At 32.5% G+C, this 27,402-nt stretch overlaps 1 protein-coding gene across 1 annotated transcript in view; it reads left to right on the top strand.

Moving 5' to 3' along the window:
- The window catches only part of LOC114334576 (uncharacterized), an 83,984-nt gene extending 58,920 nt beyond the window's left edge, over positions 1–25,064 (top strand). Inside the window, exons 8-9 of the mRNA XM_028284642.2 lie at positions 18,289–22,079; positions 22,508–25,064. Of these exons, the coding sequence (XP_028140443.2) occupies positions 18,289–18,505 (217 nt within the window). The 3' untranslated portion in view covers positions 18,506–22,079; positions 22,508–25,064. The remainder of the gene's footprint in view (positions 1–18,288; positions 22,080–22,507) is intronic.
- Positions 25,065–27,402: the final 2,338 nt, after the last annotated feature.

The following is a 27,402-nucleotide window of genomic DNA, read 5'->3' as shown; positions in this document are numbered from 1 at the left end:
TGATATTGCCAATATTGATGAGTTGCGTTCCTGGGACGACTTTACTAAAAGATAGTTCATTCGATTACATGAAATCAATCCCAACTCAAGAATAGCCGCCACAAAAAATCATAGCATGTGATCTGTCTTTAAAAAGACAACCAAATGCAACGGTGGTACTGAAATTCTCGCGTTAGAGATTCCATAGTAAATCACGAGGGAAAACCAGGAAAAACCTCGTGATACTATCCCGACATCGCAAGTATTTGGGTTTACATTTAGTTTACTCTCAAAACTAATACCAAATTCTGACTTGATATTTTAAATTTTAAATAATACTAAAATACTAAATATGTACTAACTCGATATGTTACTGATTTACTAATTGTGGTATTTTCTTTCTATTGACTTCCTCCTTTAGTATGGGTAACCACATCAAAATAAACGTCGAAACGTTAATAAAATCATTTTTAGGTAAAATTGTGGCTTATTTCCCATTTGAATATACTTGATTATAAAAATGCCACAAGAAAATAGCTTCAGAACAACATTTATTAAAATTCTCAACGAAATCTCAATATTTACACAATACGTACATATGCATTGTAAGATCGCCAACAACAAAATTAAGAAACCAAAAAAAAAATAAACAGTTAATCAGTAAAACAAAATGTTGACGAAACAATAACTACCGAATGTAATTATTATTACTGCTATAAAGGGGTATACAGTACAACTAAAAAAAATACTAAATGTAAGTGAACGAATATAACTCTTATTAACTCAAAAAAAATTAAACTGAATAGTTAATTAAAAAATAAAAAGTTGATGTTCTAAATAAAATCTAAAAATCTTAACGTTCACTTACAAACAATAAAAAAAAGAAAGAGCTCTTTGCTTAAATCATAAATCTAATACTTAATAATACTAAAAAAAAATTTACATAATGTAAATGTCTATGTGTACCGAATTACATAGCAATTTATAAAAAATTAAAGTCTATAGTCGGAATTCAATAGGATTGTCAGGGTATCGCTTAGAAATGATAGACCCTCGAGGGGTCTGAGATGAGAGACGCGTGTAGTTCAATGGTGGCGTGTATATTTTTAAAATAAGGGAAATAATAGGGAACTTGCACATAAATATTTTTGCGTAAAATTGTTAATTTATGTTAAATATATTTTGTTAAAATGTTATGTAAAAATATTATATTCAAAATATTAAGTCTTAACAATTAATTGTGTAAGCCAGATGTACACATAATATTTTCATTAATTTATATTATTTTTTTTTGAGTTTAAGAAATATGTACATTTTTATTTTACATCTCAAATGCTAAATTATATTATATTTTAAATCCAAAACTTTCTTCCCCTATAATAATGAAATGTTACAAATATACTTCTGGTTCGTAATAATTTGTAATAAACAAAACCTATCATTTATAAATATCTTAAATTCATAACAAACAAGAAAGAAAATAACAAAAATATATACGAAACTTTTAGTAATAAAAGTAAGAATATCTAATAACTATTGTATCGCCTCGCATTTCCCCAATAGAATATCTTCCACTGCTTTTTTAAAATTTTCCACAATTAAGACATCAAACTGTAGATGAATGACCAGATTAATCTTTTGAAAAACCCTCGTTAGTCATAATATGCGTTTTAAACTAAACACGACATAGCATTCAAATTGATCAATTTCCAAGGACACAAATATAATAGCTGGGAATTTCCAATTAAATACGATTAAAATGGAAATAATAGAATTCCCGAAACAACCTTGTTTTTCCCTTTTGAACTTTTTAAGTAAATTTAATAAGAGAGTTTTAAGTAAATGTGAATGAATTTGAAAATAGGTAATATGTAGTTTCAAAATAACTTTAGTCACTTTGTTATCAACTTCTAGCAGGTAAAATGTACATTATTTATTTTTTTAAAATAAAATCCATATTCAAACATAAATATCAACTGCTTTACAGAAAATAACAATAGCCATCAACCTAATGTAAACTGCAATTGTACGTAAAAAACAAACTTGCCATAATAATAATAATAAAGTTATTAGGTACATACCTACTTAGAAAATTATAACCAGGTAGGACGAAGGATCTCACAGGTAGTCTCTGAATGTAGCAACAAAAAATCACTAGAACTGTACCTATTAGTTATTATTTTAAATATATATTTTTATTCTGAATCTATTGTTAATTCACTATCACTACTGTCTTCTCCTGGAGTAATGATAATGGGCTCGATAAGAACATCAACACGCGTGTCTACGTCCCACATTTTATCTTCTTCTTTCTGTGTATGTGTAATGCATGACTGCCAGTTGGAAGCGGTTATATTTTGTATGGCTTGGTCTAATAATAATTTGACATCTTTTAATTTATAGGTTGTATTCTTTTGCGCTACCTCATTTTTTATTTTTGCCCATATCAGCTCGATGGGATTCAATTCACAATGATATGGTGGAGTTCTTAATACGGTGATGTCATGCTCACGTGCCATTTCGTCTACTGCAAATCTGATGTATGAACTCTTATGTTCCCGCACTATATCAAGTAATTGAACCTTTATCATGGATTCATCAAAATCTATATTTTTACTTCTTAGCCAATCTATTATATCTGCCTTTCAAGATGCAGAAGTCGGTATTTTTTCCACACGACGGCTGTGATAAGGTGCGTTGTCCATTACAATTACCGAACCAGGATCTACCAGAGTCAGTATAGACGAAAACCACTTTTCAAACACATCCGAATTCATATCCTCATGATAATCGCTCGTTTTGATTGAGGTAAACACATTTAAACCACCTTGTAAAAAACCTGAATCACTTCCAATGTGCGTTATAATGAGACGTCTTCCTTTGCCCGAAGGTGCTTTTAAGCCGGTTGAAAGTCCCTCAATGAAAGCCTGTCGCGCACTTTTAATATTCAAGTCTTGCCATACTTTCGATTTCGTATGACCCTCATTCAACCACGTTTCGTCCGTATAATAAATTTTTTTATTAAGTCGTCTAAAATCACGAATTTTTTGCAAATATTTTCTCCGCCATATCACTAATTCGTCTCTCTCGATCAACAAACTTTTCCGACTTCTCTTCACATACCGAAAGTCCATTTCATGTAATGTTCTTCGTAATACTCTCATGGATATTTTATTTAAAGTATCATCTGCGTCTGCATTAACTTCTCGTTGAATATCCTTTAAAGTGGGCAGTTCGTTCCTCAAATAAAATCCATGAACTTTTCTTCGGATTATACTTTTCGTACTATCGTCCAATACAATTTTTGCACGTCCTTTATGGATTGGTTTTTGGATAGGTTTGTTACCTTTAATTATTCGGAAAACCGTACGAGCCGATACTTTCGTTAAATCTCCACACAATGCCGCGACGTCCTCTTTAAGCATATCTTGATATCTTCTACGCAATCCCTCGTAAACCGATTTTATCATTTGCTTTTCTCTCACAGATAACCACCTTTTTTTATTTTGTTTATTAACAGATGTACTGCACGTTGGTTTTGATGCCATGATGTTACCCGACGGTACGCTCATGAAATACCACCAGCTACCTGATTTTAAGGGTTATTTGTGGGTGAGTTTTCACAATGTTGCCGTATTGCATTAGGAATATGTATTACTTTCGAAAAGAAATAACGGTGTCCGACTGTCTCTTTGTTGGCACTCAGGGTATACCTCAATGGCACGGATAAGTTGCAAGCGGTACTAAATAATACATTTCGCAACAAGGCGAGTCTACCTTATCTAGTTCGGACTTCCAACAGATGTAACCGGCAAAAATGATAATTGAGAAGTGGATTTGTGTGCTAATAAAGAAATAAATATATAGCCGCTTACCACCGAGTGTTAACGAACTACAAAATGGCTGCCCTGACAATCCTATTGAACTCAGGGTATATATTCTCTTTTAAAAATCCAAAACGGGAATGACCCAAGGTATCTGAACTTTATGTAAATAACACATGGTATCTACGTTATCTCAGGGAAACACAAATAAAACAATTATAATAGTTCACTCACGTAACACAGAACAGGTAGAGGAAGCCCATGTTTTAGACAGTGTCCAGACTGTCCAGATGGTAGGATGGCCCTTTGTAAGCCGGCAGGCTTTTAAGGTGCGAAAGATGACCAGGGGCCTGATTCTAATTCATTTCGACAGTCGCAATTTCATTTCGACACCGCCATGACAGCAACTGGGGATGGGGATATTAACCTGATCATGTTGAGACTGCTCAGAATTTGGGTTGGCGCTTCGGTTTCTTGGATTTTGTTGATAGTCTGGGAAAATTATCGAAATAATACCATTTTTGGGAAAAATTATTTACCAGCTATTTTATTGCTAAAATCGAATCTTAAGATTGCATATATTAGTAATATGGGGTATGACAAGTCCGCAGAAAGTGTGTTATTTTATTTATAAACAAATTAGCACTCCTAAATCTTCTTTTTTTTTCAATTAGTGGTCTGTAACTCCTATAATTTTTCCTTTGAGCCAAAAACACTCAAATAAAAATTCACCGTAATTTAGTTCTGCACAAAGTTATTTTTTTTCCGATTTCCTTCAACAAAAATTTTACTCAGAAAATCCGAGTTTTCCCAAAAAATATGCCATTTTCAATTAAAATTTTAGGGAAGTACCTAATTATTTATCAATAATTAAATAATTGAAGACATGAAAGATTTATTATAGTAGATTATACAGAGGGGCTAAATTATGGAATAAATTCATTTCTTTAAAACGGACGATTTTGGAGCAAAATCCCGAAAGAGGTCGATTTTTATTTTTAAATTACAATTTTTTGGCATATATTTCATACTAGTGACGTCATCCATCTGAGCGTGATGACGTAATCGATAATTTTGTTAATGGGAATAGGGGTCGTGTGGTAGGTCATTTGAAAGGGCGTTTAATTCTCTATTCAGTAATATAAACATTAATATCATTAGGTATTTATACAGGGTTGCCAAAAAAAAATTTTGAATTAAATTAATTGGCGCAAAAAGAAGAATGTATGTAATTTATTTAACTCAAAATACATTGTACTGCTGTCAGAAAATAGAAAAAAAGGTTTATTTCACAAATAAACATTTCTTTTCGCTTAAATTAAATCACAAACAGCCTCCCTCCTACCTATTGGCAGTTTGAACTTTTAATTTAAGCTAAAAGCAATGTTTATTTGCAAAATAAACATTTTTTTCTATTTTCTGACAGCAATAGAATGTATTTTGAGTTAAATAAATTACATGCATTCTTCTTCTTGCGTCAATTAATTTAATTCAAAAATTTTTTTGGCCTCCCTGTATAAATATTGATATTAATGTTTATAATACTGAATAGAGAATTGAACGCCTTTGTAAATGAGATACAACACGAACCCATATTTCTATTTAAAAAAATAATTACGTCATCACGCTCGGATGGATGACGTCACTAGTTTGAAATATATGCCAAGAAATTTAATTTAAAAATAAAAATCGACCTGTTTCGGGATTTTTCTCTAAAATCGTCCATTTTAGAGAAAATGAATTTATTCCATAATTTAGCCCCTCTCTGTATATCAGGAGACCGGCGACAATCTAACCAATAGTTTAGCAATAATTAAAATGTTAATTAAAAAATTTCGGTCGAAATAATAACCAGAAAGATTATGATACACCAGAATAACTATGATTTTCATATAAAAAAGCACTATACCTATTCAACGTACCTTACAGGATTGAAATTGGACCATTTGAGCGGTCTCAGGAATGTTATAAAGAAACAATTTTTTGGCTTATAAACAAATAGAACCCCTCAGAAAATATTAGATTAAATTAAATTAAGTTAACACTGTTCAAAAGAGCACGGCTTCTGTGTCCTTTTCGAAGAAAAACAAATTGAATTGCGAGGAGTGATTCCAGGTATAACCGGTCAAATTTGACCGGCATTTGCGACAGAGTTATAAACAACAGGATTTTAATCTTTGAACCATTAGATACCTTTTAATTCCGGTCCTCTTTGTACATACAAATTTTCATATCTTCAAGACACTCATAACAAAAAAGATTTATGTCACTGTCACCAAATTATTTAATTATTGATAAATAATTACTTCCCTCAAATTTTAGTTGAAAATTAAAGATTTTGTTTGGAAAACCCGAATTTTCCGAAGAAAATTTCCGTCGAAGGAAATTGGAATAAATTATCAATGTGCAGAATTAAATTACTGTCAATTTTTATGTGAGTGTTTTGGTTTAAAGTTAAAATTTTCGGAGTTATAGAGCAATAATAAAAAAAAAAAGATTTCGGAGCGCTAATTTGTTTATAAACAAAATAGCACACTTTCTGTGGACTTTGCACAGCTATATTACTAATATAGGAAATCTTAAGATTTGATTTCAGCATGTCCAGCAATAAAATAGCTGGTAATTAATTTTCCTTGTTTTTTACTAATTTTCCCAGATTATTACCTCACATCTTTCATTGAGTTGATGATTCATGTTGTGGACATTCTCAATTATTATATTTCTAATTTAATACTATTCTATCTAATTCCTCAAAACAAGCAAATTTCAATTAAACCCAGCTATATTATAATACCTTTTGATTTAGTTTTCCTTGCAAGAAATAAACAAAACACATCTAAACTAAACCTAACCTCGCTTTTGGCCATTCATTCATCTCCGTGTCAAATAATTTCGACAGTCGCCATATTGAAAGCGACTTGTTTTTGGTCGAAATTTGATTTAGAATCAGGGCCCACGAAAGAATAACAGTAACAGTGTTAATAAAATTGACGTTCGATCGCATAACGCGACATTAGGTGGACCCTTTAAAAAATAGAAAAACGCAATTGTGTTGAATGTATTTATAAAATATTGTTTTTTTTTTTTTAACTTAAACCGACACAAGCCGGGTCTGCCAAACCTAGGGCCACTAGAAATCACATGACTGCACTCTATCAAAACTCAACTCACAAGAAAGATGCCGATTTTTTAGAATTTGTCCTTTTTATGAACGTTAGCGTCGTTTTGGTGGAGTGGCGTTTTCCAGCCAATCAAGATCATGGGAAACTGTGTGAAATATTTAAAAACAGATTCGTAAAGGGCTTAGCAACCCTAATTATTAAATGAGTTTTGAGAGGCAAGGACGATGTCAAGCTATTAAAGGCCCAGACTTTGCGTGGGAATCGCATCTATCGATAGCAACACATGTGTTAAAAAAAAACTTAATAAAATCTACACTCAGAAAACTTAAACGTTATACTACCAATACTTACTATACAGTGATGAGCGCACTAATAACCGGCAAAATAACGCAAAAGATGGAAAACATATTAAGTTGATGAGATAAAAAGAAATGAAACAAGTTGAGGTGTTAAATTTAGCGATAGTAACTTAAAAATTGACATTGTATTGATTGTTTCCCACCTTTAGACGTATCGGACGAGTTTGAGAAATGCCACTGTCACAGTGACAGTTTTTGATGACATACTCCTCTGATACGTCTAAAGGTGGGAAAGAATCAATATAAATTCAATGTATATGTTACTATCGCTAATCTTAACACCTCTACTAGTTTTATTTCTTTTTATCTCACAATTTAATATATTTTCCATCTTTTGCGCTATTTTGCCGGTTATTAGCGCGCTCATCACTGTATACCAATTTTATGCAAAATGACATATTTTAACCAAAACATTATCATTCGTTGAATCTGTGGAAACAAAACATAATTTCGTAATACCAATGTTTCCTTGCTTTTTCTTTAAAATTTTTCAAAAAACTCAAAGTAATACCAAAATACTATCTTTAAAAAATTATTATGTATGAATGATACGTATACATTTTTTTGCAATGCACAATAATACTTTAATGTTCTATTAAAACATATTTTAATTTCAGCTGAACAATAATTAGTGATTCAGCACATAGGTGCTATTAATTGGTGATCAGTCGAAATAGAATAAAAAGACCGGTGTTAAATTACGTAGTTGTGATTTTATGTGTGTGTTTTTAAGAGGATGGGTACGTATTTTCGGCTGCAATGCTATTCAAATGGGGATTAATTTTTTTCGAATCCTGATAAAATTAATAAGTATTTTTGAAAAATTTAAACGCAGAATGAAAGATTACGTTATTAGTGAGGGCCGAAAGTACCTAAGAACTTATATAATGTTTATTTTAATAAGTTACAGAAGTGAAAAACTAAGAGAAAATTTAGTGTGATTTTTAATTTCAAATATCTCATTCAAAATAAACTTTTTATTTATTCTGACGGACTTTCGGCCCTCGGTAATAATTTAGTCTTTCATTCTGCGTTTAAGTTTCTTAAAAGTATTTATTCTTTTTTTCAGGATTTGAAAAAAATGGGCACCATGTCCGTGGTAATACAGTATTGCCCAAAATAAACAGTACTGAAACTGAAACACAGATGTTTCTTTGTGCGCACTGTTATATTCAAATTAACTAGTATAGACATGTCAAGTAATCCTTAAACAATTAATTACTAAGGCCTAATTGTTAAAAATTGTGTTAAATACAGAGGAGAGAGTGTTTCTTGTGGAACATTATATTCGCTCATTCGGAATCGGCCGACGTAATAGTGCAAGTCTGCAATACGTGTGTGATCAATTCACACAACGGTTTAATAAACGTTCTCCAAGTAATGCTGTAATTTTCAACAACCTCCAAAATTACAGCATTACTTGAAGAACGTTTATTAAACCGTTGTGTGAATTGATCACAGACGTATTTCAGACTTGCACTATTACGTCGGCCGATTCCGTATGAGCGAAAATAATGCTCCACAAGAAACACTCTCTCCTCTGTACTTAACACCATTTTTAACAATTAGGCCTTAATAATTAATTGTTTAAGGATTACTTAACAGGTCTATACTAGTTAATTTGAATATGACAGCGCGCACAAATAGATATCTGTGTTTCAGTTTCAGTACTGTTTATTTTGGGCAATACTGTATTTTCCAAATCTATCTTTGTCTTACAACGCACTCAGTCGAATAGAATATTGTCAGCACATTGTCAGTCAGACACTGACAATCGGTGACAATTTTAAATACTTGACATGGCATCGGGAATATTTTGAGTTGTTGATTAAATAATATTGATATATAGTGTATTTGATAAATAATTGATTTAAGACGTGAACTTAATAAAAAGTTATTTATTGTGTATTGTTTGTGGAAGATCCAAGCAGAGAATGCATCAGGATAATATATTCTGTGATCCAAGTAGTTTGTTGTTACAGATGTTCAAAATTGTAAGCGTTACATAGTAACAATATATTATTAAATAATCACTTTAACACTTTTCCTCTTTTTCCGATTGAGTATTAGTTTTTGTTGTACATATAAATTATTACAATCACTGAATACATAGTTAGTGAAAATATTATCACATTTATTAACTGAATTATTAATTTGCAATTATACAAATAGCAGTTGTCCAAGAACATTCAAAAGCCATCTCTTTAAGTTAATGATGACATTTTCAAGTAGAATGACATTCTAGTAATGTTTACATATCCATACCAGTGTGAATTTTACTACACATAATTTTCCGTGTAAAGACAGAAAAAGTAGGGATAGCCGTAAAATATTTGCGAATTATGTACCCATAGCCTTAAGAGAACATTAAAGTATTATTCTGCATTGCAAAAAAATGTACCTTACACGTATCATAATAGTTTTTATGATTGAATATTTGGTACTACTTTTTGAGTAGTAAATTAAAGTTTTTTGAAAATATATAAAGAAAAAGGAAACTTTGATTTTACGAAATTATGTTTTGTTTCCACAGATCCAACGAATGGAAATGTCTTGGTTAAATGTCATTTAGCATAAAATTTGTATATAGGAGGTATTGGTAGCAAAGAGTCGATTTATAAATAATGCCATACATTTTTTTTAATTTAGAAGTACATAATATAAAAAACAAATATAAGACGTATGTGCAATACAAAGCCGTACGTAGTTTGTAGTGCGGTAGATTCGTGCAAATATTATAAGAATTGTGCATTTAACGATAGAAGCATATAATTTAGACCACATATACTACACATATAAAGGTTCAAAATTAGATATGAGACCATCTCAGATTTTACCTTTTACAAAAATACGGGCCTTCAAAATGGCGACGATACATATGTGACTAATAGTACGATAGCTTTTAAACGAAAAGTCCGACTTCAACCAAAGTTGGTATATGGGTTCTTTTTTTGCTGTATAAGATCGAGCTCCTGAACCGGAAGAATCGGTTTACCAGAAGTTGTGTTTTTCCTGATTTTTTATGTAAAAATATGTTGTTTTTTTTTCAATTCTTTCACCCTGTATATATTAATTTTTCAAAAAGGCGATACCGGCATTGAAAAGAGCGAAAAAATATTTTTTAGGAATTATTTTGAACTTCTTAGTTATGTTAATTACCATGTAATAAATGCATAACTTATCTTCACACGTACCTATGTGCCGAAAATTCGTGCAAATCTTATAAGAATTATTGGGCATTTAATGGTAGAAGCATATAATTTGGACCACATATACTACACATATAAAGGTTCAAATTTAGATATGAGGCCATCTCAGATTTTGCCTTTTACAAAATAGGCGGCATTCAAAAAATGGCGACTATACATATGTGACTAATAGCACGATAACTATTGAACGAGACGTCAGATTTCAACCAAATTTGGTATATAGGTTCTTTTTTTGATGCATAAGATCGAGCTCTTAAACCGAAAGAATCGGTTTACCAGAAGTTGTGTTTTTCCTGATTTTTTTGTAAAAATATGTTGTTTATTTTTTCAATGCTTTCACCCTGTATATATTAATTTTTCAAAGTAATACCGGCGTTGAAAAGAGCGTAAAAATATTTTTTAGGAAATGTTTTGAACTCCTTAGTTATATTAATTATCATTTAATAAATGCATAACGTATCTTCATATTAAGTACCTCTATGCGGCAGATTCTGCAAATAATAATATAAGAATTATTGTGCATTTAATAGTAGAAGCATATAATTTGGACCACACATACTACACATACAAAGATTCAAATTTAGATATGAGGCCATCTCAGATTTTGTCTTTTACAAAAATGGCGGGCATTCAAAATGAATCTGCCGCCCATAGGTGAACATACATTATGCATTTATTAAATTGTAATTAACATAACTAAAAAGTTCAAAATATTTCATATAAAACATTTTTACACTCTTTTCAATAGCGGTAATACTTTTTTGAAAAATTTATATATACAGGGTGAAAGAATTGAAAAAGGAACAACACATTTTTACATAAAAAACAGTAAAAACACAAATTCTGGTAAACTGATTCTTCCGGTTCAAGACCTCGATCTTACTCATCAAAAAAAGAACCTACATACCAAATTTGGTTGAAATCTGACGTCTCGTTCAAAAGTTATCGTGCTATTAGTCACATACGTATAGTCGCCATTTTGAATGCCCGTCATTTTTGCAAAAAGAATAAAAACTGAGATGGCCTCATATCTAAATTTGAACCTTTACATGTGTAGTATATGTGGTCCAAATTATATGCTTCTATAATTGATTTTTTAACCAAGAGGAGTAAACTAAAAAGACAGAATCACACCCAAGAAAGTTACTAGAAAAGTCATCAAATTCATCTTCTTTTTTCGTTGATCATATTAGCTTTCGATGATAATAATCCATACACATTATATTACACTAACACATCGCTAAAGAGTTCTAAACAGAACTGTTTTTATATATTTTTATATAGGCAACTAAAAGTTAAAAGTTGGTGTGAACACAAGTTGATTTGCTCTCTGGTGAAAAAAGTTGTTTTAGTACGGAAGTAAACATTGGTTTTTGGTGAAATTTTCACAAAGTGTGTGGTGAATTCAACAGTTCAACTGTAAGTCATCTTTCTGTTAATTTGATGCACGTAAGAGAGGAGATTTGCAATAATATTATACAGAACAATATTTTTTTAAGTTACAAATACAACAAACATTGAATATAACAAAAACGTGTATAATTAAACATTAATGAATATTTAATTACTGAAAGCCATAAATAAATTAGCAAACAGAAGTACGGCCAAATATTCTGCGACGTTGCCGGCGTGTGCAAAATATCTGAGACCTTACCAAAACGTAATTAAAAATAAGAAGATAATAATAATTACTTAGACACAGGTTACATTTTCCTATTTTTTGTGTATATTATAAGCTTTAAGTGAACTAAAAATATATTTTTCTCGCATTATATTGATAAAGATTTTCAGTCTAGAAAACAAACAACAAGACAAATAGATGAACAACGAAGAAAATAAAAAAAAAAGGAAAAAGACACAAACCGGAGCACGACAGCTCGATTGAAGAAGACAAAGAAGAGCAACATAAAAGCAAAAAAGCTCCAGACACGCGCATAAAAAAAGTAAGTACAATATTAACGGACATGGAGGAGATTAAGATATTGCTGAGCCAGATGAGGCAAGAAATTAAAGAAGATATCCTGGAAAGCAAAACAGAGATTAAAGATGAAATCAAGGATATGAAAAACGAACTGGAAGATATTAAGCAGAAGCTTAAGCAAAACAAAGCAGAAACAGAAAATTTAAAAAGAGAAGTAGAAAAAAAAGAACAAAAATGGGAGAAAGAAAACGAAGAACTCAAAGAAGCGTTAACACTCATGGAGAATAGATTAGAGAAGATCGATAAAGAAAAAATACGCAATAAATTAATCATAACAGGAATTCAGGTAGATCTGGAAGATGAAGTTAGACTAAGAGAAAACATACAAAAAATTATGGAAACAGAGCTGCAACTGAAAATAGAAGTTAAAAGTGCGTTTAAGATAGGATACAAGAAATGTATAATAGAAACGAAGAGCTGGGAAGACAAACAGAAAATACTGCAAGAAAAAGGTAAACTCAAATACACAAGAGACTGTAGAGAAATATACATAGATGCAGCGCTGACGTTCAAGGAAGCAAAGATACAAAAAGAAATCAGAGACATAGCAAAACAACAGAGAAGCAAAGGAGCAAAAGTAAAAATCAGATACCAGAAATTAGAAATAAATGACAAAGTGCTAAAATGGAATTCAAGAGAAAATAAGCTTATAGAAATTGAAAATGTCCCAAAAAACTAGACAAAAGAGAATGGATGGATGAAAAGGAAACAGACAATGCAAACGAAGAGGTAAATGAGTCACGGTATATTCAAAATAATAAGAAAAATACAAAAAAAAAGGAAGAGAATTAAAAAAATGACAAAAAAAAATTGGAACATGGAACGTCAGGACACTGCTAGAAGAAGGAAAAATGGAAGAGCTAGCGACACAGTTGAAACAATACAATATAGATATTGCAGGAATTCAAGAAACCAGGTGGGGGGGGGGGACATGGAAAAATCGAAAAAGAAAATTATACAGTATGGTATGCTGGAGAAGAAAAACAAGGATATGGAGGAACTGCTTTTATTGTGTTAGGGGAAATGAGGCATAAAGTTATGGAATTTAAACCCATAAGTCAAAGATTATCATACATAAGAGTAAACAGCAAACCGAACAAGTTGTCCATAATAAATGTCTATGCACCCACAGAAAACAGTGATGACTTAATAAAACAACAGTTCTATGAAACACTAGAAGAAAATGCCGAAAAAATCCCGGGAGAAGATATATTAATTATTATAGGCGATTTCAACGCACAAATAGGTAAAGAAAAATGCTTTAGGGAGGTTGCAGGGGAAAACTCATTACATAGCACAACAAACAATAATGGAGAAAGATTATGTAATTTAGCAGCGGCATTAAACATGGACATAAGTAGCACGAGATATAAACACAAAAACATACACAAGATAACATGGATGAGACCAGGCAGTCTGGAGGGGAATCAAATAGACCATGTACTTATTAAAAAGTCACACAAACAGTCGATAAATGACGTGAGATCTCACAGAGGGGCAAACATCGATTCGGACCATATGCTAGTGATTGCAAAATGTAAAATAAAAACAACAAAGAATGAAAGACGAAAAGCACAGGGAAGATGGGACGTAGATAAATTGAAAGATAAAGGAGTAAAAAGAAGATTTGTAAAAGAAGTAAATGTAGAGATGCAGTTCAAGGAGGAACAAGAAATGGAGGAGCAGTGGAAAAAAATCAAACAAGGAATAAACACTGCAGCAGAGAAAGTAGTTGGAAAAATGCAAAAAGAAAGAAGAAACAATTGGTTTGACGAAGAGTGCAAACTAGCAGTGGGCGAAAAGAATAAAACAAGATTGAAATGGCTAAGCACAGGTAAAGAAGAGGAACGAGAAAAATACCAAGATCAAAGGAAAAAGACAAAGAAATTGTTTAAATCATAGAAAAATAAAAAAGTAGACGAAATTATGAACGAGATCGAAACAGAAAATAAGAGACACAATTCAAAACCACTGTACCAATACTTAAAGCTAGGTAGTAGAAAACGGACAGCTAATGTAGCCATAGAAGCAGAAACATGGCAGAAGTATTTCGAAGAAATGTATCAAGAAACGGATGTAGAAGAAGAAAGAGAAACAATAATGAACCCGGAACAAGGTGAAGAAGAAGAATTGACCTATACAGAAGTAAAAGATACAATATGCAAACTGAAAAACGGGAAAACAGCGGGAGACGACGGAATATGTGCAGAACTTATAAAATACGGGGGTGAAGCACTATACAGAAAGATTTATGAACTAATACAGAATATATGGAATAAGGAAACAATGCCCGAAGAATGGAAGAAAGGAATTATTGTGAAAATCCCAAAACAAGGAGACCACAGGATATGTAAAAACTACCGAGCAATTAATTTACTGAATGTAACATATAAAGTACTGACTGGTATAATTAGAGACAGACTAACAATACACACAGAACAAAGCATAGGAGACTACCAGTACGGTTTCAGAAAAGGAAGATCCACGATAGATGCTATCCATACACTAAAACAAGCGATAGAGAAAACATACGAGTACGACGGAGAAGCACATATACTTTTTCTAGACTTTAAACAGGCTTTTGACAAACTAAGTAGAAGAAAAATGATCCAAGACTTACAAGAGAGCAAAATACCAAATAAAATTATAAGAATGATAGAAATGACAATGCGAGATTCCCAAGCAACAATAGACACCGGAAGAGAGAGAACAGAAATATTAAAAATTAAAAATGGAGTAAGACAAGGAGATGCGCTCTCAACTGTACTATTTATTTTATCATTAGATAAGATAATAAAAAAGTTGTCAAACGCAGGAACTATAAATAAAAATACAGTACAAATAATTGGATATGCGGACGATATAACCATAGTAGCAACAGATAAAAAGGCATTAAAGAAAACCTTTCAAGAAATAGAAAACGAATCCAAACTAAGAGGACTGGAAATAAATGAAAATAAAACAAAATACATGAATGTAAGTAAAAAAAAGAAGACGCAACTGACAGAAATGACAATAGACGCACACAGCTTCGAAGAGGTTGAAACATTCAAATATTTGGGAGTATTAGTCAACAGAAGAAATGAAAGTGTAGATATGAAAAGAAGAATTCAAGCAGGAAACAAAGCATTCTACAGAAATAAAAAAATTTTCAAAGAAGATAAGCCGAAATACAAAAATGAAAATCTACAAAACGACCATAAGACCAATAGTGCTATATGCTTTGGAGACATTCACATTAACAGCAAGAGAAGAAGAGCAGCTGAAAGTTTTTGAGAGAAAAATTATGAGAAAAATTCTGGGACCAAAGAGGGAAAACGAAGAGGATGCAAGGCAATGGATGAACCACGAAATACAAGAATGGATGGGTCAAGAGAACATAGTAAGAGCAACAAAAGCACAGAGAATTAGATGGTATGGACACATAATGAGAAGAGAGAAGAACAATCCGTTAAGAGTTATAACCGAATGGATACCACCAGGTACAAGAACCAGAGGCAGGCCTAAACTCAGATGGAGACAACAAGTGGAAGAAGACTTAAGAAGTATGGAAATTAGAAATATAGGAAGCAAAATCAGAGAGAGAGAAGAATGGAGAAAGGTAGTGGAAACAGCGAAGTCACACCAGCAATTGTAAAACCAAAGTCAGAATGGGATGATCCCCCACAAAAAGGATCTTCAAGTGAAAACAGCTTCAGCTTCCTCGGGAGCGTACAGCTTATATATATATATATATATATATATATATATATATATATATATATATATATATATATTACACTAACACATCGCTAAAGAGTTCTAAACAGAACTGTTTTTATATATTTTTAGACTAAAAATCTAAAAATTAAAGGAATAATGCAGAAAACACAAAAAATTGCTGATATACTTAATTAACCTATAAAATGACAGAAGTGCCAAAAATGTCATTAGTGTCAAAATTTAATAACAGTGGAGTAAACTTGCCTGCGGTTGGACCAATTAGAAACAAGCATTACGGCCCGGTAAATTTGAATCACTCCTCTTGGTTAAAAAACAAACAATACCATTAACTGCACAATAATTCTTATAATATTTGCACGAATCTGCCGCACTCAGATACATGTGAAGATACGTTATGCATTTATTAAATGGTAATTAACATAACTAAAAACTTCAAAATATTTCCTAAAAAATATTTTTACGCTCTTTTCAATGGCGGTATTAACTTTTTGAAAAACTAATACATACAGGGTGAAAGAATTGAAAAAAAAAACAACATATTTTTACATAAAAACCAGTAAAAACACAACTTCTGGTAAACCGATTCTTCCAGTTTAAGACCTCGATCTTATACATCAAAAAGAGAACCTATATACCAAATTTGGTTGAAATCTGACGTCTCGTTCAAAAGTTATCGTGCTATTAGTCACATAATATGTATAGTCGCCATTTTGAATGCCCGCCATTTTTGTAAAAGGCAAAATCTGAGATGGCCTCATATCCAAATTTAAACCTTTAAATGTGTAGTATATGTGGTCCAAATTATATATACTTCTATCATTCTATCATTGGGGGTTAGCTCTTTCAAATCAACTCTTGTTTGGAACCAAATTAGTCTTGCCGTTTCCGTGTCTATTTCAAAACCGTATCCGTGTCTATTTGTGAAATGAACACGCAAACTAAAATACGCAAGAGTGTACATTTTATTCCCGTGCTCGTTTAAACGGCACCCGGGAACCATGCTGTCGCCGGGCATTCCCACTATAAGCCCGGGTAAGACCTGACAAACGTTGACGTATACACGGCGATCGGGCACGTAGTGGGGTATTACATTCAATGTGTGCGTTCACATCTAATGCATTCTTAGCAGACTTTCCGTGTATTAAAAAAGTATGCGATTTTTTTGAGGGTAGAAGGATCCCAGACTTTTTGTTGACCTCCTCCTTCCTCCTCCTAATTGCCTTTTCTATCGAGGTTGGCGATCAATATGGCAAATTTCTCTCTGTTCTGGGCTTGATGAATTAAGTAATTCCCTGTTGTGTGGGTCCAATCTCTGATGTTTCGGAGCCAGGATTTTTTCTTTCTTCATATACCCCTTTTACCTTCGATTTTGCCTTCTAACATTTTACCTTCGATTTTGCCTTCTAATATTACCTGGAACTGCTCAAATTCCCTATGGCGCATTATGTGTCCTAAATATGACGTCTTTCTAATTTTGATTGTTTGTTGTGGTTAACTTATGAAAAATGGCTGATGTGTAAATTGATACAGATCATTTAACAAGCTTGGTTCATGGAAGATCTGTAATTTCGGAAGCTCAAATCTGACATTGTGATCAACAATAAGAAATTTGCTACATTTGCACTGGGTTAATGCATTCTCTCATAAATGTGTTTTGCTTGTTGCTGAAGAGAATCCTTTAACCGATAATGTAGTTCATCAAACGTGGATATTGTCATCCTAAAGTAATTAAAAAAATCGTTTTCATCTTCTTGCAGTTCCAAGAAAATGAGTATAAAATGCAAAAAACTTTTTTCTTTTCATAGTAATGGGATAAATCCACACATTTCTAGTTATTTTTTCTCTTTATATGCCGAGAGAAAACACATGACAACGATGTGTTTGTGATTCATGGTGAATATCGACTGACATTTCAACACGAACCACAAAACCGTCAAAGTGTGAAAGCTCACCAGTCCGTGTAAACGTTGCCGTGTAACCGGCGACCGTATGTGTGTGAAGCCGCTCTTAATCTTCTGTTGTGAGTTTATTTATGTACTTCTTTTTCTCTAATATTTGGTATTCAAAACTTAACCGTATTATGTTTTCTAGATTAAAAGGTGTTTGCATCGACAACGGACTGTTACTCTCCTTTTATGATCAAGGAATTTTATGTTGGAATACCGAAACGGGTGAACCTGTTGAAGAAATTAACGGAGAAACTGACGTAATACCATCAGGAGCTTACGTAATATTGGTGGAAAATACGAAGGTTGTAGTAAAACATGCTTTCACGCATTTAATGTCGTTGTCTTTAGAGGAATCATGAAATGTAGTAAAGTATGAAGTCACGTGTAAAGAATAATTTGGAAAGGTTTGTAAATATACAGCGAAAAAGTAAAAATTGTTGACCAATTATAATTCTTCATTATGGATATGTATCGTACAGTATAAATTCCGATGCACGTCATTATATACGTTAGAGATCTAAGTTGACATTGTTGCCAATTTATAAAAAATTCCTGAATTCATTTTAAATCAAATATATCACATAATTATTGCAGAAGTGGATTATACAACAAAATAAATTAATATTTAATGTAAATAAATATAAAATAGTAAACAGGAATTAAGTAATAATCTTATGATAAAAACGATGAGCCCCTTGTGTAATATAAATAAGTAAAATAGAATAAAAAGAAACAACACTTTTTTCATTACTTATTTATTTTGAAATGTTTGATTACACCTAGATTTTCAACTCTTAATCAATGTTTTTTCTTCAACCTTATTTAAGTTTAAGTTTTCTGATCGATATGTTACCGGCCAAACCCGATTTCTAGATAAACTAGTTTGGCCTAGGCCAAACTAGTTTGTCCTAAACGCGATAGGATAAACTAGTTTAGCCTAGGACAAACTAGTTTATCCTGTTATTAATACAGGATAAAGTAGTATACTCCTTCTCAGAGGCATCTTTCAGTGCGTCACAGTTTTTCGATTTCTTTCTAACGCATTAAGTTGCGTTAGCCGAGAACGAAGATGACTTACAACGCCTACTACAAAAATTCAAAATAACCGCCGATAACCCGACACTATCCAAAGAGAAAACCCAATCGATGGTAATATCCAGGAACCCAATTAGATGTAAGTTAGTAGTGGACGACCATATAATCGAACAGGTAATGGATTGCAGATACTTAGGTGTGGAAATATCTAGCGACAGGCATCTGTGGCAAGAATCAAAACAGCAGACAATGAAAGCAGCGAGAATATCTGGTTTCCTGAGGGATATAATCTGGCGGAATAAATATATGAGCACCGAAAGCAAAGTCCGCATTTATAAGACATGTGTTAGACCCGTACTGACATACGCAGCTGAGACAAGGGCCGAGACAACAAAGACCAAACAGATAATGAGAACAACAGAGATGAAAACCCTAAGATCCATAAGAGGTATCACACTCAGAGATAGAGTACGAAACGAAGACACATTGAGAGAGCTAGGCGTTCAGGACGTAGTGAGATGGACAAGAGCGCGACGACGCATGTGGAGGGACCACGTAGATCGGATGGACCCTGAACGTATGGCGCATTGGGCGAAAACACAGAAGCCCAACACCAAGCGACCCATAGGAAGACCCAAAAAACGATGCTACGAGAGTTGGAGCTCCGGATCGCAGCAAAGACTGTAACAGAAGAAACAGGACATAGTCCTATTACAAGAAGAAGAAGAAGAAGAAGAAGCATTAAGTTGGAAGTGCCAGAAAAAAGGTACGTCCGTGATTAAACAAAAAATGATTTATGTATTATCTATACAACTATAATCTGTACAATTTATAGACTATAAAAAATCAAAGAACATACCTTTTTATAAATGAAATTAACACAATTGATTTGTCTTTTTACCAAATTACAATTCTGACAACTGTCAGATTTAACTAAAATGTCATGCTATGATTCTCTACATTGTTAAAATCATATATTACGTCATTAATGTCACACTGAAAAACCGAGAAGAACTTTAAATTATGGCCGTATAGATATGTAATAGGTAAATAATGGGTAAATACCTTAATCATTTATTTTCCGATTATAGCGCCATCTATCAACAACTGGAATAAATGTTATAAATTTGTATGTATCACGGACGTACCTTTTTTTCTGTCACTTGTGTCGCACTGAAAAAGGCCTCTGAGAAGCACCATACAAATCCAAAATAAACAGATAAACTGAATAAAATACTCTGTAATTGGAAAGTAATGATTTTTATTAAAACAATAATGATTCGTCGTTAAAACTAATGTATTGGTAATACAAACAATCATATAATAAAAAATATTAAATGTGTTTTTATAAAAGCAACAATTATTATACCTCAATTATAAAAATTATGATTTATTTTCCCATGGAGTGCTTTGGTGACACTTAGAATTGCGGAGTATCATTGCCTTCTTGCACTTGCATCTGTTTGTGGAACAGTTTTTGTTACAGCTGCATTTTATATCAGTTTATATCTGCTTCCTCTCAAAAAATTTGGTGGTAAATGTTGAATTCTGATTTGAAATAAATATTATCAAATGCAGCTGCAACAAAAAGTGTTCTACAAACAGATACAAGTGCAAGAAGGCAATGATACTTCGCAATTCTAGGTGACAGCAAAGCACTCGATGGAAAAATAAATAATATGTTTTATAAATTGAGGTATAATAACTATTGCTTTTATAAAAAAAAATACTGATTATTTTTTATAATATGATTGTTTGTATTACAGAGTATTTTATTCAGTTTAAATATCTATTTATTTATGCTTTGTAGGTGTACTATAATGTTAATACTAGGCCGTACTAGTTTATCCTGCAGTGTTCGTATTAATATCAGCATAAACTAGTGTGGACTGGGCTAAACTACTTTATCCTATCGCGTTTAGGACAAAGTAGTTTGGCCTAGGCCAAACTAGTTTATCCTAACACGTTCAGGACAAACTAGTTTGACCTAGGAAAAACTAGTTTATCCTGAAATCGGGTTTGGTCGGTAACAGATACATTACAATAATTATTGCATATGCATATGATAGTTTTATAATACATAATTTCTGAACAATCTAAAACAAGTGTCATGTTTAGAAGTTACACACCAGTACATGCTTCTGTTTCCAGATTTTAGTCTTTCTTACTTTTTTCATCCATCTTATGTTTTTTTATCATCAGTTTAAACATATGAAAAATTAAGCTTAATTTTAATGCTCAAAGATAATAAATATAATATCAAATATAAATATATTATATTAATATATTATTATATTTGATATCATTTATACATTTCTTATAATAGTAAAAAATAAAAACAAAACTGAAGTGTCAACACCGCAACTGTCAAATAAGTGTTACCAATGTATGCTAAAATATCACCTTCGTTCGATCGCAGTTTAAGTGTGATCCGTATAAGTGTGCTTCATAAAATCGCTTTCTAATCCACTCATATAAATTAAATTAAACAAGTTTTGGTGCATTTACGTTTACATTATTGGAAATCTTCAAATATTATTTCTACGCGTATTAATAAAATATGTCTAATGCCTGTAATTCCAGTGTACTTGGCTAAAAGATTCTAAGAACGAACAGACCTACGACTTGAATATTTTGTGTTGGTATCATGTAACGTCACTTGGTATGACGCGGATGACGTGTATCGGAATTTATACTGTACCAACCATAGGTAATAGGGAACTTGCAAATTTTTTTATTACATAATAATGTTTAGTTTTGTTTAAAAATGAGATTTCCAAAATTTCACGCTTCAAAAACTCATAATAACTTAGAAGTACAAATTTACAGTCTTCTGTGATTTAAAATAGTTCAAAAGACCCGTGACGTCACATAGTGAACTTTATGGTTATATTTATGGTTATGTTCTTAGACAAGGAAAGAGAGAGGACGAGTAATCCTATGACCAAAAGTGAAGCCAAACTGACACCAGGGATTTTGATCATCGACGTATCTTTGGGCTTTGTTATGCATTGAGTATTTAAAATAAAAACATGAAATGTATTTAAAATGAAGAATTTGTGTACGGTAAATGTTTTATTAAGTTGCTCATATTACGTACATATGTTTCAATACATACATATGTTTTTATTACGAGTTTTAGATGATGATTTACTTTATTTTTTATGAAATTTTAACCTTCAACGAACACCCACCACTGGCAACCCATTGTTATTTTTGACGTGACCGCCATGTTTCTGGTGACAAACAAACCAAAAACTGGCTTCACTTTTGTAACGTGTGTGTTAAATGGGTGTTACCCGTCCTCTCTTTTTTCCTTGTCTAAGGTTATGTTTAGGTATATTCTTCTTCTTATTCTTTAGTTTATTGGCCTCCACCTACTTGGGTATTTGGCCAGCTCATCGTCGCGCAATAAGGGAAAAATATTTATATTCTAATGACATTTATCCTATATCATTGTAATAATATATACCAGTTTGTTGAGATTGGAGTTTGATACAGTTTTTGAAGGAAATGAAAGAAGGTTTGCTATGGAAAATAAAAGAAAACACTAAGTGTTGTTTAGTGCCCTTTTGTAAAAGTACAAGTTTTCTATGTTTTTAAAATAGTTCAAACGATCAAACATATTTTCTACTGACGTTTATAATGTCTAATTTAAAATTATATACAATTTTGTTTACTTTGTTGTCGCAGAATGTAAACACAACCATATTACGTCACGACGCGTTTTGGGCTAGCTGCAGTAATTCGATTATCGTCTTTAGGGGCAAAACGGAACACAAACAAAACTTTTTTATCTTTGATACATGTTTTAAATTATGTTCTGTTGTGATTTATAACATTTTTTTAGAATTTAAAATTTTATGCAAGGTCCCTATTATTGTGCGGGTTGAAGCCGTTTCTTATGTCTTGCAAGACTGCAAACATAAGAAAATGAACTTACGTATTATTATTATTATGTATTATAATTGAAGAGGTGAGTGCCTGAATGGGTTATGTGACAAAAAGTTGGTTCTGAAATAATTGGACTTATCTCTGACCTGGCATTTTTTTATATTCATTTTTATTTTCTAAATTGTACTCTTAATTGGTGTGAATTTTTTTCAATGCATAGAAGATGTATGTGTTATTTGTGGTCACATATCTCATTCGCCATAAAAAATATTTGTTACTAGTGGAGGCTGGACGTATGTGCTTAATAATGTTACATATCTCCTGTTTGCCAAAAAACTTTATATTTTCTGAACACAAACCTCCTTTATGACCCCAGTATCTCAGTAAATAAAATCTCTAGAGGACTGGGCTCAGCGTCAAAACACAATGTAATACACAGAACAACTTCATTCCCATCGACAGATGGAATTTTTATATTTTGTTACATAACTCTTTCATGCTCTCACTTCTTCAATTGTGATGAGAAAGTTATACGATTTATCATGACTAAATTTTCGCAGAAACGAATACCAACAGTAAGGAAAATATTTTACAATATTCAATAAGGTACTCAACCTACCAAAATATAAGACACTAGTTTCGGCCGTAACGCAGTGGCTATATTACTGGCTTAACAAGTTAAAGAGCACTGGTTTGATTCCCGACACTGAAAAAATTTTAAATTTCTAATTTAACTGAGCCGCCACCGTGTTTCGGCGGGCACGCAAAGCCGTCGGCCTCGGCTACGTAAGTGGTCGTTAAATCATGTTAGGTGCACAAGCGCGACCTGAAAATCCTAACAATAGGACCTTATCCAGAAGAGGAACTTTACTTTTACTAAGATCTGTTTTTAAACTAGGAGGAGTAACTCAAATTTACCGCGCCGTAATGCTTGTTTGTAATTAGTCCTACCACAGGCAAGTTTACTCCTCTGTTATGAAATTTTGACACTATTGACATTTATGAAATGTTGTCACTATTGGCATTTCATAGGTTAACACTTTAAGCTCCGGGCCAATATCAAATATTTGTCTCATATGCCACTTGTCTCTACCCAAGTAGCAACGCTTAAATGGAAGTTCGCCGGACACACTACGGCAGAAGGATGAAAGATGGACTAAGATGATTATACATTGGAGACCGTGGAACCACAAACGAAAAAGGGGAAGGCCACAGATGCGATGGTCGGATGACCTGAAGAAACACACTGGGTCAAATTGGATGCAAATTGCACAAGATAGAGAGGCATGGAAGAAGGAAGAGGAGGCCTACATCCAAGGATGGATGTTTAGGGCTGATTAGATAGATGCCACTTTTATACAGTCATTGGAAAATTTTTGAAATGTAAATGTCGGTGGCAGCTGGTTGATAGCAATGTGAACACGGGAGCCGTGTCGGCGGACCTGAAAGTGTTGTTATAATATGTCTTTTGAGTTTACTCCTCCTGGTTTAAAAACAGGGTACGGTGGTATTTAGGGATTTAGCTATCTCAAATCGATTCAAATTGTACGAATGTGTCTGAGTTTAGATAAGACCTAAAAAGAGATGGGAAGACGAAGTCGATGAGGATGCCAGGAACTTCCTGGGAACGCGTTCATGGAAAAGAACAGCGGTAAATCGAAATGATTGGAGAAGCTTGTTGAAGGAGGCCAAGGCTTTGGACTGTAGTGCCATTGAATGGATGGTCTGAGTTTAGATAACAGTGTTAAGGCACAGTATAATACTAAAGAATCAGAAAGGTCGCTCCGCGAAAATCCTTTGTTCTCTATGTTCCATTTTGGTGACGACGCATCAAAAATGTTAGTCCTTCGCGCAGATGAATGATAGCGGATGTTATACAGACTACACTAACGACATCCTGCGTTTGCCGTGATTGGTCGTTATCTTCATCTGGTTTTCATGAATTTTTTGGGGTTATGTTTGAACATTTAAAATTTTGCCTCGGGAGTGGATTGTAAAATTTGAACAGTCAAAATTCGAGTGGGAATTAACTGATTCTTTAGCATTAATCTGTGGTTAAGTAAGTTAAGTTGATTCAGATATCAACACTAGGAGTATTGTCTTTCTACTACATCCTTATACCTTCACACCTTGGATTTAATAGTGTTTATACTAAAATTTTTTGAGGTTTTTAGTGTTAATTTTCTCATTATATTTTTTATTTTTATCTACATTTCCGTTACTTTGTTGTCTGGAATTAGAATTTTAAAATGTCATTTTTCATTTCCTTCTTGCTACGTTCATAGTAGGGGAACATTGGTTGCTAAATTTGCAGTTATTAAAGCGTCTGGGGACATATTGAAGTGTGAAGATTAGGTCCTAAAACTTTCCATTTTTTACTTTACTTTTCATTTTCACAAATCGTATTTTCCGATTATAGCGCCATCTATCTATCAGTATTTTTCAGTTTTTCGATTTGATGTTAATTTTGCAAAATATTCGCATTTTTGTGAAACTTTGTGACTCACCCATTTCCTTACGCCCCGCTCAAATCGTTTGATTTTTCAAATATACACTGCTTTCATGTACTTAACTTATTTTGTCTTAATCTAGCGCAGCGATTCTCAATCTGTGGTACATGTACCACTGGTGGTACATTTCATTACTTGGGGTGGTACACAAAACACAAAAAAAATTAAAATAGTAGTATTTAGTAAGTCTTCATAATACACTATGAAAATACAGGGTGTAACAAAAATACAGGTCATAAATTAAATCACATATTCTGGGACCAAAAATCGTTCGATTTACCTTAGTACAAATGGGCACATAAAAAAAGTTACAGCTCTTTGAAGTTACAAAATAAAAATCGATTTTTTCCAATATATCGAAAACTATTTGAGTTTTCTTATTGAAAACGGATATATTAAAATCCTAAAAAAAGTAATAGTGAAATTTGTGCACCCCATAAAAATTTTTATGGGGGTTTTGTTCCTTTAAACCTCCCCCTCCCCAAACTTTTGTGTACGTTCCAGGTAAATTATCATTGTGGCACCATTAGTTAAACACAATGTTTTTAAAACTTTTTTGCCTCTTAGTAATTTTTCGAAAAGCTAGTTTTTATCGAGATATTTTGAATATTTGTCAAATCCACCGCATATTTGTATACTGTTAAGTACGATTATTATATAGAGACCCGATAATAATATGAAAATTTATTTATAAAATACAGATTGAGGTATATTTTTAGACATATTAAAAAAGAAGCCACATCTCGATAAAAGGTGCCTTATCGGAAAAATACTATGAGGCAAAAAAGTTTTAAAAACGCTGTATTCAACTAGTGGTACGGCAATAATAGTTTAATTGGAACGTACACAAACATTTGGGGGGTTTAAAGGCACAAAACCTCCATAAAATTGTTATGTAAACATATTAAAAAAGAAGCCTCATCTCGATTAAAACTGGTTTACCAAAAAAATACTAAGAGGCAAAAAAGTTTCAAAAACATTATGTTTAACTAACGGTAACACAATAATAATTTAATTGGAACGTACATAAAAGTTTGGGGGGGGGGGTTTAAGGGAACAAAACACCCATAAAATTTTTATGGGTACACCAATTTCACTATAATTTCCTGCCATAGTAATGCCACATGTCCATTTTCATTAAAAAATCTCCAATAGTTGTTTTCGATATATCGGAAAAAATCGAGTTTCATTTTGTAACTTAAGAGGGCTGTAACTTTTTTTGTGTGCATATTTGTACTAGGGTAAGTAAGACCTGTATTTTTGTTACACCCTGCATACATATGTGGTACCAAAAATAATAAAAAGAACTGTAGGTGGTACATGACTCAAAAAGTTTGAGAACCGCTGATCTAGCGTTTTCGAGTTTTTCTAAGGATAGATTTTTTTACGGACTGCTTCCAGCGCACGTCCCTGTATTAAAAGTCCATATACAGGGTGGGGCATTAGTGTGACAAAGTCCAATTACTCGTTTGTCGTAAGAGATACGAAAAAAAGTCATTTAGGTAAAAGTTGGGGCACACATAGTACCATAATTTAAAAATATTTTCAAATATACAGGGTCGTCCGTATTGACAGGGTGACACAAACTTATGTTTTTTTTAATGGAACACCCTGTATATTTTTACATTTTTGGATTTTCCTCGATGTTTCCTTTTTTAAAATATATGGTTTTGTAATATTATACGAGGTAGTTTAAAAGTTAATTACGTTTTTTTGTTAATTTCGTAGCAAAATCTACACCCTGTAGAATTTTAGTGATTTGACATCAAATTTTTATTTTATGTTCAAACGATTTTTAATATAGTCTACTACTGTTA

The sequence above is a fragment of the Diabrotica virgifera genome, chromosome 3, assembly GCF_917563875.1.
Source record: "Diabrotica virgifera virgifera chromosome 3, PGI_DIABVI_V3a".
Taxonomy (NCBI): Eukaryota; Metazoa; Arthropoda; class Insecta; order Coleoptera; family Chrysomelidae; genus Diabrotica; species Diabrotica virgifera.
The sequence above is the reverse complement of the archived record's forward strand: the minus strand, read 5'-3'. Positions and strand labels throughout refer to the sequence as shown.